This window comes from Aquarana catesbeiana, linkage group LG02 (genome assembly GCF_042186555.1).
Source record: "Aquarana catesbeiana isolate 2022-GZ linkage group LG02, ASM4218655v1, whole genome shotgun sequence".
Classification (NCBI taxonomy): Eukaryota; Metazoa; Chordata; class Amphibia; order Anura; family Ranidae; genus Aquarana; species Aquarana catesbeiana.
The window spans coordinates 500,277,063-500,294,322 of record NC_133325.1 but is presented as its reverse complement, the minus strand read 5'-3'; the positions used below and the strand labels follow the sequence as shown (position 1 = coordinate 500,294,322).

Below are 17,260 nucleotides of genomic sequence, written 5' to 3'. Positions count from 1 at the left end.
CACATAAGGGAGACGCTACTTAATGAGAGAAAATGCAGCCTTTTTTTTATTTCTCTCTTTGACATTTCATACTTGAGGCCTTTTGAAATAATGTGAACATTACACTGCAGAATGTGCCATAAATGAGTTCCACAGAATTTTAAGGTTGATACTAAACTCTAGGCATGTTTTTAAAAAAACGCAGTTCAGTAATGGTTACATTAAAAACAGTTACTTTGTATGTAAACGTAACTACCTGAACCTGTCTTGGCATCAGTCTCTTGTAATTTTCAATGCAGCAGAACTCTGATTTGGATAGGTGGGAATTTTGGCCAGTCAGGCTGATTAGAAACATACAGAACATTAGAAGAGAGATGACTTCCCTCATCTGCTAGTGCTAATTTACTCTCCATTTATAGGCTTGCCCTTCTGTGCAAGAAATAGTCTGTCATGTGGCATCTCAGCCATTTAGGAAGTGTCTTGTATTTTTAGCAATGAATACAAGGCATTCTCTGATTGGTGGAGCTAGTGACGATTTTGTACAGGCCACCAATGTAAAAAGCAGAATAATCTATAATCTGCCCCAAAGAAGCTCTTTTTTTTTTTTTTTTTTTTTTTTTGGAGCTTAGGGCATTTTTCAGATGTTTTACTTCAAGTGACAAAACGCACAGATGCGAACAGGTGCCATTGAAATAAATGGGATTTTGCTTGTTGGGCGTTTTTTCGGGCATTTTACGAGCTGAAAATGCTCAGGTGTGAATACACCCTTAAAGACCGCATTCTAACAGGGGCTTTCCCTTCACTTAAAAAAAAAAAAAAAATGTCAACTGCCATCCTGCCTCTGGGTCAAGAAGTGGAGTAAAAATCTGATTCCAAAAAAAGGGTCAGGAGATGTTTAAATAGACGTGAAGATGTGCGAGGGGGCGTGACCGGTTGTAAAGAGGGTGTGATGTTTAGCGGTGGGGAGTGAGAGGATGCTGTGTGACCTCCCCCCACCCCCCCTGTAAGGTACATCTATGGCTGGTGGAAGGTGTTAGGGGAGAGAGAGCCGAGGTCGGGAGGCTGAGCAAGCTCTGCAAGCTAACTCTTTGTGCGGAGCCGTGGGAAGTTCCTGGCAGACTCTGGTGACATTCCGGAGCATAGCGAGAGCCGCACGAGTGATTTCGATTCCAAAGTGTCCCAAAGAACCCCGGAGTTCCCCGTGCTGCCCCGAGTCAATCCGAGCCAGCTGTGAGCGGCCAGGAATGACGTCAGATGCCGGGTACTGATTGTGAGGGGATCCACATACGGATACAGCGGGCAGTAATTTCGCCTAGAGGAAGGCAGCGGTGGCCCCCCCAAAGGGGGCTGTGAGTGAAGGAGCTTCCCTCTCATTACTGGGTACAAATATAAAGCTACTAGAGGAAAGAGGGGACCAGACCGAGAAACGAGAGAGACAAGTACAGGCTGCTGGCTGTGTCCTCCACTCATCCACTTACTACTGGGTCAAGAGCTGCAGATGATCCAGGACTATCCAGGAAGATCAGAATTGGGATGTGTCACAGTTTGGCAAATACTTTGTTGGAATTGCTGAGGGATATATGCTGCCGAGTAGTATTTTTTTTTTTTTTTTGCAGAGTGCTAGCATTGGGCTTTCAAGCATAGGCTCTTAAGAAATCTTGCAAGTTTTCTGTAAAGTTCAGTGCTCAAGCTGCCCATTCACTGAATCTTGCTGAAGCTTCTGTCATTTCTAAAGGCATAGTATCTTGATAGAATTAAGGGCAAAAGGGATTGATACAGGTTTCTTTATTTCCTTTTTTTTTTTTTTTTTTTTTTGCCAGATAATTTTTTATTTTTTTTCCTCTATGGATATAGTAAAATAAGCAGTATCTAGATAAATATCAAAAGGCTGCCTCTGAAGCTGCACTCGCTGAGGTCAACTGGGGAGGTACCTATAATTTCCCTCAATTAAATTTCCCTTTAATTACTGCAACGGTAAAGGTGTAACTGTAAAGTCTCTTGCTAAAGTATATAAGATGCAGAGCTTACGCTCAGCCAAGGAAAAGGCTACACAACAAACGTTTGCAGCAGCAGCGAAATTGGAGCAATTTGCTCACGCCCCCGCCTCGACCCCACCAAAGAAAGGATCACAGACTAAATCACAGCAAGGAGGCGCACTGGATAGAAGAAGTCAGGGCCAGACTCAGACCTTGACCCAGCTATCTACTGCGACAATGCCAGCCGTGTCAACCAAAATACACAGTAATAAGGGACAGGGGCCTAATGATCAAAATGTGTCGGTAGACGTAACAATTGAACCTACTTTACCAACATTGCCCCCAGTGAAAGAGCCAACCTTAACGGACGTATTTCTGGCAGTGAATGTGTGCAGCAGCTCACTTAAAGAGGTCTGTGAACAGATGAAGGGAGTAAAAAAGGATCTGATATTGGTTAGACAGGACTTACAGAAAACGGCAGAAAGAACTACGGTCCTAGAAGGAAGGGTCAGCCAGTTAGATGATATTTCCCCATTTTTGAAGGATATGAAAAGGATGAAGGAACAGATATCCATGCAGGCTTCAAAAATGGAGGAAATGGAGAATAGGAGCCAAAGGGACAATGTGAGGTTGGTGGGTTTGCCTGAAAAAAGTGAGGGTTCTAGCCCCACAGAGTTCTTGGAAAAGTGGCTGGTCGAGCTTTTTGGAAGAGAATCTTTCTCATTAATGTTTTCAATTGTAAGAGTACACAGAGTCCCTTTTAGGGCCCCGCCAGCAGGTGGATATCCTAGAGCATTACTAATGAAGTTTCTTAATTATAAGGACAAAGTGAGGTTGCTGCAAAAAACAAGAGAGGCGGGAAATATCTTCTTCAATGGTGTTAAAATAATGTTTTATTCTGACTTCTCGACAGAGGTGCAGAGACGTAGAGTGGAGTTCATACAGCCCAAACGCTCTCTACAAAAATATAAGTTGTCATATGCCCTTCTCTACCCTGCTAGGCTACGTGTAACAGCTCTGGGGGGGACTCAGATTTTTGATTCCCCATCAGGGGTGAAGTGGCTAGAGGAAAACAAGAAAAAATTTTAAATATTTTGTATAGGAGAAGGAGTGGTGAAATGGGTATTTGATATAATAGGAGGTATTGTTTGTCCAAGGGGTTTTTTTTTTTTTTTTTGGTGGAGGGGAGGGGGTAGTTAAGCACAGCTGTTGTATGAGGCGTGGTGAGTGGGAATGAGTTATGTGCGTAAATGTGTAGAACAGGTAGGATGGGATCTGGTCACCTTACAAACCCCAGGGGTTTACCTGGTTAGGCGGGGGGAGGGGGGAAGGGAGGGCTTTTCAGTTAGGGGAGCGGAGGAGGGAGACACTATAGGCATTGCTGAGACACTGATAATAGGGAAGGTTGGTTTAAAAACAACAAGTAGGAATATTAGAACACTGAAGGGGATCATTTTTGTTGGATCTAGGAGTATACACAAATTCAGGATTATAGGAAAATATTTGAAACCTACACTGGTTATGTTGGACACACCATTTAAAGTTATTTTTGATTTTGGAAATGGAGGGGCCAGGGAATGCCCGATTTAAAATATTATATAGAATAGGGGTATTCATTTGCCCACACTATTTAAAGGCACCACGGTTTTTAGTAGGAGAAGTGATTTGGAATCCACGTGTCAAAATATTGCATAGTAGAGGGGTGTTAAGGTATTATATTTTTAATGAATTTGGTTTCTTTTTCTTTGTGATGGATATACCTTTTAGATTAGTACTTGTCTTCCTCTGGTATTTAGATGCAAGCTAAAATGTTAAAAATAGGATCCTGGAATGTCAGGGGATTAGGTACTCCGCTCAAAAAGATGGCAGTTCTGTCCACAATGGAGAGCTGTGGCGTGGAACTGATCTGCCTGCAGGAAACTCATTTAACTAAAAACTCACTTCACCAATTAAAGTCAAAGAAATATCACCGTCAATTCCATGCGGTTCACTCCTTCTATAGTAGAGGGGTAAGTATTATGGTGAAAACAGGGGTGAACTTTTCCTGCAGGCAGTTCTGTATTGATGAATTGGGCCGTTATATTTTTCTTTATTGCTCAATTGATAGTAGCATGTACGTAGTGGCAAATATATATATTCTTCCCCCTTTTAATTTGGATGTAATGTTTAGATTGAACGAATTTCTGCTAGATAAAGAAGGGGTGCCGATTTATAGTAGTGGGCGATTTCAATGAGATACTGAATAGAAGGCTGGATAGATTTCCCATACGGTCTCTTATAGAGCCTAAGGTGAAGAGCCGCCTGCGGCAGTTCCTGGATGAAGTGGGGCTAGTAGACCTTGGAGGGTGAGGAACCCGGAAGCCTTGCAATATTCATGCTATTCTGCCTCGCACTCCGTGCTATCTAGAATAGACCTGGTTCTGGGAAATAATAGAGCATTACAGATCACCGATAGAATTTCATATTTGCCAAGAGGTATATCGGATCACTCTCTGGTTGTGGTGACATTGAAATTAGGTGGGAATAAACTCCGGAAGGAGTGGAAAATTAACCCGTACTGGTTTGAATTAATCAAAGAAACGAACGGGGTTCTCCCTAAATTGAGTGATTTTATAGAAATCAATGAAGGAACAGTGCCACCTATAGTGCTGTGGGACGCCCTGAAGGCCTTCCTTAGGGGGGTACTAATTCAGCAGGTGGCCAGATTTAATAAAGAGGCTAGGAACGGGGAAGAAAAAATTCAGAAAGAGGTGTTTGAGGCAGAAAGCAATGATATGATGGATCCGACCCCTGAGAGGGAAAAAACATGGCTAGACAAACTGCAAGACTACAAGGTTGTTGTCATGCAGAAAGCGGAGACTAGGTGCCTCTTACAGTGACAGGTCTCTTGGGTTGAGGGCGAAAGAGTGGGAAAGTTGCTGGCGCAGTTGGTAAAGTCCAGTTCTCCCCCATCGACTGTTCGTGCTGTTAGGTCCCCAGGTGGAGATATATTAGCAAAGACTTCAAAGATAGTGCAAGTATTCAGGGATTCCTATAGAAATCTTTATTCTACTCAGAAAAAAGGTATGGACAGGGTGATGGAGAAGTTTTTGGAGGGCCTGGCAATACCGATCATCTCGCAAGCAGAAAGGGACTTTTTGGAAATGCCAATTACACTTGTAGAACTCCAGCAAGCAATAGCCACTATGGCAAACCAAAAATCCCCTGGCCCTGATGGGCTCCCGATTGAGGCCTATAAACAGTATGGCAAAGTATTAATTCCAGAGCTGCTAAAATCCCTGGGAGGGGCGATTAGGGGGGGCCACTTGCCAGTGTCAATGTTGGAGGCAACTATCATAGTAATTCAGAAAGAGGGGAAGGATCCCCTTGATGTGTCCGCCTATAGGCCAGTTTCTCTTGTGCTCTGATGCCAAGATCTTGGCTAAGGTTTTGGCATCTAGACTAAATAAAGTTATCTCTAAGCTGGTCCATATAGATCAAGCGGGTTTTATTGCCAATAGATCCGCAAGCTTGAATATTAGAAGGGCCTTCTTAAACTTACAGTCCCCAACGGATAATGAAGATTCAAGAGCGATATTGACGTTAGATCTGGCGAGTGCTGAAGAAATTTGGCTTTGGCCCCACTTTTATTGAATGGATTAAAATGCTTTATGATAGACCCAAGGCAAGATTAAAAGGTAACAACGATTGGTTTGAACTAGAGAGGGGAACCAGACAGGGGTGCCCACTATCCCCCCTGCTCTTTGCTTTGGAACCCCTGGCTATTTCTATAAGAGCGAGTTCTGAGATAATCGGTTTCCAGAGAAGGACGGGTGAGGACAAAATTGCGCTGTACGCGGACAATATCTTGCTTTTTTGGGGAGATACGAGCAAATCACTGTTAAAGGCAATGAGAATGGTGGAGGAGTTCGGCAACTTTTCAGGACTCGAGATAAATTGGGAAAAGTCCGAGTTATTAACCATAGACCCCAAAGATTTGATAACAGTGCAAGAAATGCGCCAGTTGGTAATAGTGGACGCATTGAAATACCTGGGAATCGTCATGACAAGGGATCCTAACCAATACATTAGTAAAAACCTTCTCCCACTCTTGTCGAAATTTAAAAAAAAGATAGGGATATGGAAACGTTTTCCTTTATCAGTGGCGGGAAGATGTAGATTGATCAAAAATTATTTGGCTGCCACAATTGTTGTATGTTTTGCATAATTCTCCTGTGTGGATATGCAAGAAGTGGTTCAACAAAATCGAGAGCCTGTTTAGGGAACTAATATGGAAAGGGAAACAAGCCAGAATACGTCTACGGGTACTTCAGCTCCCGCTACCGGAGGGTGGTTTTGCTCTCCCTCATCCTCAGCGTTACTTTTTATCATCTCAACTGCAGCATTTAACGGGGTGCGGAGTCCCGGAAGGGGGTACCCCAAATGGTAGAATCGTATTAATGGGCGCCTCACATAACACATTAATAGAAGCCCTAGAAGCAAACTCGTTTTACGATACTTATCCAACAATCATAATGTTAACTAAAGTATGGAAAACAGTCAAGAACCAGATGAGATACAATGGGTGTAATGAATATACTCCCATTTGGAATAACCGAAATTTGCAGGAAATCCATAAGATAGGAAAAGTAAGAGAGTGGGAAGATCGAGGTATTAAAAAGTTGAGACAATTGTATAGCGGTAATACTCTGCAGAAATTTTCAGAGTTGGAAAGTGAATTTAACCTGTCGCCGGGCTCCTTTTATGCCTACCTTCAGTTAGAACATGCTCTTAAAGCTCAATTTAAGAACTATAGTTTAGTATGGAATGAAACGCCCCTACTTCATAGTATATTTCAGGTAGCCCCGACTAAGGGGTTAATATCCAAGATTTATAATTAACTGAGCAAAGAAGCCAATAGTGAAGACTTACTCCATGATGTAAAAGTCAGGTGGGAAGAGGATGTGGGGGTCTATAACACAGGCTCAGTGGAAGAGAAGCTTAGAGATGGGATCGTTGATATCAGTCCCCCCCCCCCCCGCAGAAAATATCACACTTGATGGTGTTAAACAGAGCTTATTACACACCTAAACGTCTCTTTTAGATTGGAAGAAGATCTGATGATAGTTGTCCTAGATGCCGGGGGACGGGGGAACTCATTCACATGAGGTGGAGATGTCCCAAGCTGTTTCGTTACTGGGAGGGGTTGATTGATAGTTTGAAAGATATATTTTGGATTATACTGGAGAAAGAGGCTAAGGTATGCATCTTGGGGTATAGGCGGACACGGGAAGAGGAAGAGCACTACACTGGCAATTCTGAGAGGTCTATTCCAAGCAAGGAAAACTATCGCATTAAGATGACAATCAAAGGAACCCCCCACAGTAAGAGATTGGATTGTTACATTAAATGAAACCCTTTGTAGGGAAAGAACAGAGTATATTAAGAGAGGTAATCTTAAGGAATTCGATAAAATGTGGAGACCATGGCTGGAGAAGGTAGGAGGCTCTTAATACGAAGTAAAGAATATAACAGAGTGGGGTTTAATAATAAAAGTCCTAGGCAGCCAGGGATCTGGTCTACCAGTATATAATTTTATTGGGTGCTTGTTTCTATCTGACAAATAATAGTTAATAGAAGCTGTGTTTGTTAACCAAATGTGTTGAAAGTCTAACACGGAGTACTCTATGTAGGGGAGGGGGATGTTGGGAGGGGGGGTGAGAGGGTAAGGGGAAAGAGTGATGGAATTAATTATGTATATATATCAATCTGGATAATATTGAAAATGGCTGTAGGAGCGGGCGCGGGAAGTTCTTTAGTTTTTCTTATTATTGGCCTTGGACTTAATATACAGTACCCGCATCGCGCCTCTATAGGTCCATATTAATTGGTAGTGAATCAATGTTTAATTTATGACCCTGTGTAATTTCAGCTCAAAGCTCAGGAAATATCTAGCGGGGCAGGGAACGGGGGGGGGAGATAAGAAAATTTTGCCGCAATGATGTGAATCTAAGAAGTAGTCTGTAAATGAACGTCAAGCTGAATAAGTTTCCAGATACTGTTCTCTGATGTGGTAAAAAAAAAAAAAGACGTAAACTGACGAAAAATTTTGTTCGTTTTCGTTTCATTTGTGTTTTGTTTTTTGTTTTTTTGTTATTTTTCATTTTTCCGGTCATTTGTTATGATCGGAAATCGTTATTTTATTATTGTTATTTTATTTGTTATGTTCCATTCGTTTAGATGTGTTATTTGTTATTTTGTTAATTCATAAAAATCCGAAATTCGAAAATAAAAACGAAAATCCGAAATAACTAATAATAAAGAACTATTAAATTATAGGTATTGCAATTTTCTTTCAAATTTTGATGTTAGTGAACGTAACAAATACGAATTTTTCCGAAGTTACGAATGATCCGAATTAACGAATGCCGCATCTAAATGAATGGAACATAACAAATTAATAATAAACATTTTTTATTTGTTACATTCTATTCGTTTAGATGCAGCATTCGTTATTTTGGATAATTTGGAACTTCGGATAAATTCGTATTCGTTCCATTCACTAATGGCCAAATTTGAAAGGACTATCCAATGCCTATAATTTTAATAATTAGTAATAGTTATTCGTATATTTAATTTTTGGGTTTTCGAATTTTTGTTCTTTTGAATTTTCCAATTTCAGATTTTCAGATTTTTGGACTTTCGAAATTTCGGAAAAATTTGTTAAACAGGTTTTCGTTTATTGGAATATTTCCGAATTAACTCATTTGTCGAATTTAGTCCAAAAAGGACTTCGAAACGCATTGCACATGTCTAATGTTGAAGTTACACTGTTATGCCCCATACACACGGTTGGATTTTTCGACGAAAAATGTGCGATCGGAGCTTGTTGTCGGAAATTCCGATCGTGTGTGGGCTCCATCACACATTTTCCATTGGTATTTCCGACACACAAAGTTTGAGAGCTTGCTATAAAATTTTCCGACAACAAAATCCGTTGTCGGAAATTCCGATCGTGTGTACACAAATCCGACGCACAAAGTGCCACGCATGCTCAGAATAAATTAAGAGGCAAAAGCTCTTGGCTACTGCCCCGTTTATAGTCCCGACTTACGTGTTTTAAGTCACCGCGTTCAGAACGATTTTCCGACAACTTTGTGTGACTGTGTGTATGCAAAACAAGTTTGAGCCAACATCCGTCGGAAAAAATAAATGGATTTTGTTGTCGGAATGTCCGATCAATGTCCGACTGTGTGTACAGGGCATAAGGTTCTGGCATGCATCTTCGTTTTACATTATTAACAGACTGCTAAACTAAAAAAAAAGGCAGTTTTCAATTAGGCTTGGCCTGACAGGTTTTTACCAGGCTTTCAACTTGCTGTCTGTTTGTAATACTGCTTCTCTAAAGCTATAGAGATTTATCTCATATCTATTAGACTCCTAGAATAGCTTATGGATGCCTTAAGGAAGTTAACCAGGATTAGGCCATTTTTCTCACTACTGTCTATTCATGTTGGCCCCTGTCAAATTAATTGAAACAGAGCATATTTGCTTGTAATAAAACCATGCCATGCAACAGGGCAGCCAATCTTTACAGCACTCTGGTGTTTGAGGTAAATACTTCAGTGGGGTATGAGATTGTAATCTTTTTATTTTTTATTTATTTCAGGTACTTGTATAGCGCTGTCAATTTACGCATCGCTTTATATATACATTGTACATTCACATCAGTCCCTACCCTCAAGGAGCTTGCAATCTAAGGTCCCTAACTCACATTCATACATACTAGGGACAATTTAGACAGGATCCAATTAACCTACCAGCATATCTTTGGAGTGTGGGAGGAAACCGGAGTACCCGGAGGAAACCCACGCAGGCACAGGGAGAACATGCAAACTCCAGGCAGGTAGTGTCGTGGTTGGGATTCCAACCAGCGACCCTTCTTACTGCTAGGCAAAAGTGCTATCCACTACACCACTGTGCCGCCAAATTATCTTGTTCATTTATGTAAATTATGGATCATTGGACCATTAAGTGGTGTGTTGAAGATCTGATCTGGGCCTGATCACCTTTCTTCACTGTAATGCCTTAAGTTTAATATGTCTTCTGCTGTATACCTTTGTTCACTCATATACTTGATATATCATATTTTTTTTTTTTTTTACCAATCTGAAGAACCGGCTTTCTTCCAACTCAGATTTCTGATGATATGAAGCTTTTCTTTGCCTTTTCAGTATATCAGTTCAACTTTTAATCCTGTCAGTGAAAACTACAAGCAATAAAAGCAAAAAAAAAAGAGAAAAAAAAAAAAACTTTTCAGTGTGCATTACACTTACATTATGACTTGGACATAGTTGATTCTCAGAAGTAATTTAATAATAGACAGATTTTTCATAGTCAAAAATAGTTGTCAGCATTTCTGTATTAGCAAGTGTATATGATAGTTGCCAATTTAATTTTTTTTTTCTTTTTAATCTATATTTTTAAGACTTCACGTGGAATTGATGCAGAGAAGGTGAATTTAGTTGTAAACTTGGATGTGCCGCATGACTGGGAGACATACATGCATCGAATTGGCAGAGCTGGAAGATTTGGTAAACTACATCAGCAGCAAACCTGATTTTAAGACCTGACTATTTGTTTAAACCTAACTATATTGGACCTGACCATATCAATATGCTATATGCAGAGCAGGATGCCTTCTAAGTACCTTAACACTGGAACTTCCACTTATCCGTCTTCTTCCCCTCTCCCCTCCCATCAGGTGCAATATTTGGCAGGGAGGGAAGAATGGGTACTTGTTTTGAACAGGTACCGGTCCCCACTACTGGAAGACGGGGCCGAGGCCCGGTCTCTCGTAAGTTCGGCCCCTTCCTTCTTTCTCCGTCACTGGACCAGTTAATGCATTGTTTTTCACACATGCTCAGTAGGGAACCGGCTGTGAAGCCGAAAAGCTTCACTACTGGGTACCTTTTACCAGGAATAGCGACAGCTGATCCGAAGATAGGCTGGGGTGCCGACATCACAGGTTCCCTGGACAGGTAAGTGTCCATATATTAAAATTCAGCAGCTGCAGTATTTGTAGCTGCTGACTTTTAATTTTTTGTAGGGGTGGGGGGGTGGTCGGACTTGACCACCTCTTTAAGAAGTGCTTACGTTTTTTCTTTAATCATACATCACGGTACACAGAGCCATGGTAATTACTATGTGGGTTATAGTCCACCTTCAGGTGTTGGACACTGGCACACCCTAAACAGGAAGTTACCTCCCTGTATAACCCCTCCCATACCGGGAGCATCTGTTTTTTCGCCAGTGTCTAAGGTGTTGATCACGAGTGAAGATGTGCTGTGCTGAGCTCCTCTGGAGCAATCCTTGCTGGGGCTAGCTATGCAGCCGGATCCATTCAAAGTGTCTTTTAGGCAAATTGAATGGTGCCCGGGCCTTGTATCCGAAGAAATGAGGTTTTGCTTGTAAACGCTTGTCTTTTTAGAGAGCTGGACCTTGGGATCCAGTACTTTTGGTATTAAGGCCATAAAGTTTTAGGTCCAGGGTTGTGGGTTCCCCGAGGGTCCCCGGTTCCTGAAGGTTTAACGGAACCCACTGTGAAGGGTGAAGATTGGGTCTGTTGGTTTTACCACAGAAAAACCTGCAGGAGAGCAGTAGAGTGTTAGACCGTGTTAGTTATTAATGCATAAAGTGTGATAACTTTTCTTGGCTGACGTAAGTTATTAAAGATGCAAGCTTTCGGGATAACTTTTTACACATTGATCTCTGACAAAGGGATCTAAGTTAACTTGACAGCTTGCATCTTTAATAACTTGTTCGCTAATGAACGCCAAACTCTCTCTCTCTCATTTTTATATATATATAATTTAACCACTTCTGCTCTGGAAGGTTTTAACCACTTCCTGACCAGGTCATTTTTTGTGATACGGCACTGCGTTGCTTTAACTGACAATTGTGCGTCGTGCAATGATGTACCCGAATAAAATTGATGTCCTTTTTTTTCCCACAAATAGCTTTCTTTTGGTGGTATTTGATCACCTATGTATTTTCTATTTTTTGCACTATAAACAAAAAAGACAGACAATTTTGAATAAAAAACAATATTTTTTTACTTTAAAAAAATGGAAAAAACAAATTTCTTCATCAGTTTAGGCCAATATATATTCTGCTACATATTTTTGGTAACAAAAATCCCAATAAGTGTATATTGATTGGTTTGCGCAAAAGTCATTGCTTCTACAAACTATGGGATAGATTTAGATTTATGTTTTTTTGTTTTTTTTAGCAGGATTGCAGCGACACTAAGTGACCCTTTTTGAGGACCAGTGACACCCATACAGTGATCAGTGCTAAAAAAAAAAAAAAAAATAAAAAAAACACAAAAATGCACTGTCACAGTATAAATGACACAGGAAGGGGTTAACACCATGGGCGATCAAAGGGTTAAGTGTAACCCTGGCAGGTGCCTACTAATTGTGTGTGAGGACAGATACACAGGAGGAAAATAGATCTGTGTTTCAGCTGAAACACAAGATCTCTATTTTGCTCCCTGACAGATCAGTGGTCTGCCTTGTTTACGTCTGTCCACTGGACGATTGGCGGGTTGCGGCGGCCATTATGGCTGCCTGACACGCTGATTTGGCTCCTGCTGTGTCCAATCGCAGTGGGTGCGCCCTACACCGCGTGCACAAAATTACGTACAGGTACGTGATTTTGCACAGCCGGGCAGCCCTGTTGCACATTATATATTTGGTGGGCGACCTTGGAAGGGGTTAAAGAGGCACTTGGGGGTCTTGAAGCAGAGATTTAAAACATGGAGGTGAACAGCGTAATAAACCCGAAGTCCCACCCACTAACAACATCCCATAGTGATGACATCACAGTGCAAAGGTAAAAAGACACATACAGGGTAGAGGTCAAAGAAAGGTCCCAAAAGTAACAAATCCTGTTAGTCCACTAAAATACAGCATCCTAGCTGAATAAATAAAATAACAAGTGATGTGCTAGGACAACATAATGATTAAGTGCCGCAGATAAAAAGTTACAAAATAGCCACATAAAAACATTGAATAAGGCCAAACATCCCACATGCGCCATAAATAAACAAACGTGAGAATATGAATAGCAGCCTAGACAGGACATGTATATTAGATCGACCGAAGACTTTGACTGTGCACAAAGTTTGGAATACACAGAACTGTTTGTAATGGGAATCAGTACCACGCTGCCATATAGAAGAAACTTGAGGGCCTCAGACAGACATATGAACAGTTGCAGATGATGAATGGTGGTGAGAACCCCAAAGCTTACACCACTGGAAAAATAGTGCACTATCCCAGACAAAAGGAAAGTACAAACAATAGAGCAGACAGCGCCATGGACCATGATTCAAAATGGGTAACAGGCTGTAAGGAGGAAGACCTTCTGCACCAGGAAAAAAAAAAATGTAGTAAGTCATGCAGTGCTCATCTGGAAACCATAAAACTGAGATACATCACACTATGCAGAAAATTAATTAAACATTGTAAAAAGCATTCATAGGTAGTTCATCAAGTTCCTTAGGAGACCATGTTTGTTTTTCATGGATCCTTTGGCTTTCCCTTTGTAACAGCTGGTGAGCATATGACAACATGTGATAGGCTATCTGGACAATGGTAAGAACTAGATTCCTAGGAGTGAGAGCCAGGTAGATGGTTTTTGTCTTTCCAGCTTTGTCCCCTTTGAAAACAAATGACCCACAGGAATAGACCACGTTCTTCACTGTAGTACTCTCTCCTGAGTAAAAAGGTTTGGTTTGTAGGAGTATGTTCTGGGTACACAATAGGGACTCCCTAGCATTTGCGACCAGGGCTGCAACTAACTATTATTTTCATAATCGATTAGTTGGCCGATTGTTTCAATTAATCTGCTAAAAAGTGCAGTGTATAATTTTGGTTATTATGTAAAGTTTAAAGAAAGACAATTTATTCTTGAATATCTAAATACAAATAACCATGTGTTCAGGGAACAAAATATCTAATCCACTCTGAGAATAATAGAAGAGTTATATATTATTGGAGGTTTAATCTGGTACATATCAGACACGGAGATCAAAATTTTTATGTAAAGAATTTTTTTTTTTTTTTTTTTAAAGACCCAAAACACTGTTTTTTAGATTTTCAGACAGGATTGTGATATAATAATATACATGACAGACTCATAGGCAGGTAGCTTGATGCAAGTTACCTGAGCCTGCTGACCGCTCACTTTCTTTATCCTTTTAAAATCTTGTTTTAAGAACATTTGTTTGATTTTCTAATCATTAGTAGGGTCAAATCAATGTTCATTTTCAAGCACAGTGATGGGAAAATTCAAAGAAGCAGAATAAAAAACTTTTCTCGGTCAAACAAGTTTTCAGATATTTGTATGTGGTTTTTGTTTAGAAATTACATTCATTTTAAAACTGAATGTTAAAAGCAAGTGAAATTTTCTAACAACATTCATCCATTCATCGAATGTACAAAGAATTTTCAAAAATTTGTACAAATATTCTCGTCCAAAAATCGATACATAAGACATTTAGTAGCAGCAGCATGCTTTATCTGTCATGAAGGGTTTAAAAAAACAAAAAATAGCTCTTTGTAGTACAAAAACAGCAGATAATCACTACTATGATGTATTCATTTATACGGTGAAAGTAATAATAAATATACAGGATATTTTAACTGGGAGTCGCACATGAAGCTACATGAAGGGTGGTGGGGAGATATAAATCTTTTATATTTAAATATAATACTAAATGCTCAGGCTTTTTTTCATGGATATAATTTTAGTTGACAACTATTTTCATAATCGATTATGTCTATTTGTTGTTTCAACCCTATTTAACCTGTGTTCAATCTCATAGCAGCTGAACTACAGCTTGCCCAAATGATGGGAGTTGTTCCTTTTGTACCTTGAGCATCTGGAAGTCTACAGACTAGTGTGTGTGAGGAGGAGGGGGCAATGCATGCATGGAGCATAGTGTTTTTGTCAGTTGGCTTACGTTATAGCAATGTCCGCAAGATTATGTTGTCATCAATATGACTGTTTTATAAATATTAAGGTCCAGGAAATCAATGTCAGTATCTGAAGCTGTGAGACTTAGTTATGTTTTTTTTCTTCTTTAGTACACTATCATGATTTGTTCTTTTTTGGGACCTTTCATTGACCTCTACTCCTGTATGTGATTTTTTTTTTTTTTACCTTTGCACTGTGTGATGTCATTACTAGGGGGTTGTTGGTTGGTGAGACTTTGGTTTTACTAGTCTGTTCATCTCTGATTTAGAAAGACAGACTGAGCTCCTTTGAAACATTGACAATAATATGCTACTTTGATTTATCTCAGCTTCAAGACCAGCGAGTGCCTCCATACCGGTTCTGGATTTGTATGGTGCATAGCCTAAAGCACAGCATGTTATGTATAATCGTTTGTGTGCTCCTCCAGGTACCCATGGTCTATCTATTTCTTACTGTTGTCGAGGAGAAGAAGAAAATCTAATGATGTCTATAGCTCAAAAGTGCAATCTCCGCCTGCTTCCTCTTCCTGGTAAAAGTTTTTTGCTGATTTCATTGACTTGAATAAATTATATTTGGAAAGGAAAATGTGTCAGCTGTGAAGCACAGGACGATTTGGAAATAAATATATATACACACATATACATACACACACACAGTGGGGATGGAAAGTATTCAGACCCCCTTAAATTTTTCACTCTTTGTTATATTGCAGCCATTTGCTAAAATCATTTAAGTTCATTTTTTTCCTCATTAATGTACACACAGCACCCCATATTGACAGAAGAACACAGAATTGTTGACATTTTTGCAGATTTATTAAAAAAGAAAAAACTGAAATATCACATGGTCCTAAGTATTCAGACCCTTTACTGATTGGACTTGATTAGGAAAGCCACACACCTGTTTATATAAGACCTCACAGTGCATGTCAGAGCAAATGAGAATCATGAGGTCAAAGGAACTTCCTGAAGAGCTCAGAGACAGAATTGTGGCAAGGCACAGATCTGGCCAAGGTTACAAAAAAATTCTGCTGCTCTTAAGGTTCCTAAGAGCACAGTGGCCTCCATAATCCTTAAATGGAAGACGTTTAGGATGACCAGAACCCTTCCTAGAGCTGGCCGTCCGGCCAAACTGAGCTATTGGGGGAGAAGAGCCTTGATGAGAGAAGTAAAGAAGAACCCAAAGATTACTGTGGCTGAGCTCCAGAGATGCAGTCTGGAGATGGGAGAAAGTTGTAGAAAGTCAACCATCACTGCAGCCCTCCACCAGTCGGGAAGCCTCTCCTCAGTGCAAGACACATGAAAGCCCGCATGGAGTTTTTCCAAAAAAAAAAACACCTGAAGGACTCCAAGATGGTGAGAAATAAGATTCTTTGGTCTGATGAGACCAAGATAGAACTTTTTGGCCTTAATTCTAAGCAGTATGTGTGGATAAAACCAGGCACTGCTCATCACCTGTCCAATACAGTCCCAACAGTGAAGCATGGTGGTGGCAGCATCATGCTGTGGGGGGTGTTTCTCAGCTGCAGGGACAGGATGACTAGTTGCAATCGAGGGAAAGATAAATGCGGCCAAGTACAGGGATATCCTGGACGAAAACCTTCTCCAGAGTGCTCAGGACCTTAAACTGGGCCGAAGGTTTACTTTCCCCCAAGACAATGACCCTAAGCACACAGCTAAAATAACGGAGTGGCTTCACAACAACTCTGTGACTGTTCTCGAATGGCCTAGCCAGAGCCCCGACTTAAACCCAATTGAGCATCTGTGGAGAGACCTAAAAATGGCTGTCCACCAACGTTTACCATCCAACCTGACAGAACTGGAGAGGATCTGCAAGGAGGAATGGCAGAGGATCCCCAAATCCAGGTGTGAAAAACTTGTTGCATCTTTCCCAAAAAGACTCATGGCTGTATTAGATCAAAAGGGTGCTTTTACTAAATACTGAGCAAAGGGTCTGAATACTTAGGACCATGTGATAGTTCAGTTTTTCTTTTTTAATAACTCTGCAAAAATGTCAACAATTCTGTGTTTTTCTGTCAATATGAGGGGGAAAAATGAACTTAAATGGTTTTAGCAAATGGCTGCAATATAACAAAGAGTGAAAAATGTAAGGGGGTCTGAATACTTTCCGCCCCCACTGTATGCTAACGCATACGCTGAACACCTCCCATAATTCAGAGGTCCTTCTTTTTTTTTTTTTTTTTTTGTAAGAAGCCTGTGCACTAGGTGATGTGGGAACACTAAAGTGTTGTGACTGAAATGGATTTTCTCAGATGACTTTGT

General features: G+C 40.5%; 1 protein-coding gene across 1 annotated transcript in view; it reads left to right on the top strand.

Annotated features, from left to right (window-relative positions):
• The window catches only part of DDX20 (DEAD-box helicase 20), a 102,386-nt gene that overhangs the window by 83,437 nt on the left and 1,689 nt on the right, over window positions 1-17,260 (top strand). Inside the window, exons 10-11 of the mRNA XM_073615737.1 lie at window positions 10,423-10,528; window positions 15,406-15,507. Coding sequence (XP_073471838.1) covers window positions 10,423-10,528; window positions 15,406-15,507 — 208 coding nt within the window. The remainder of the gene's footprint in view (window positions 1-10,422; window positions 10,529-15,405; window positions 15,508-17,260) is intronic.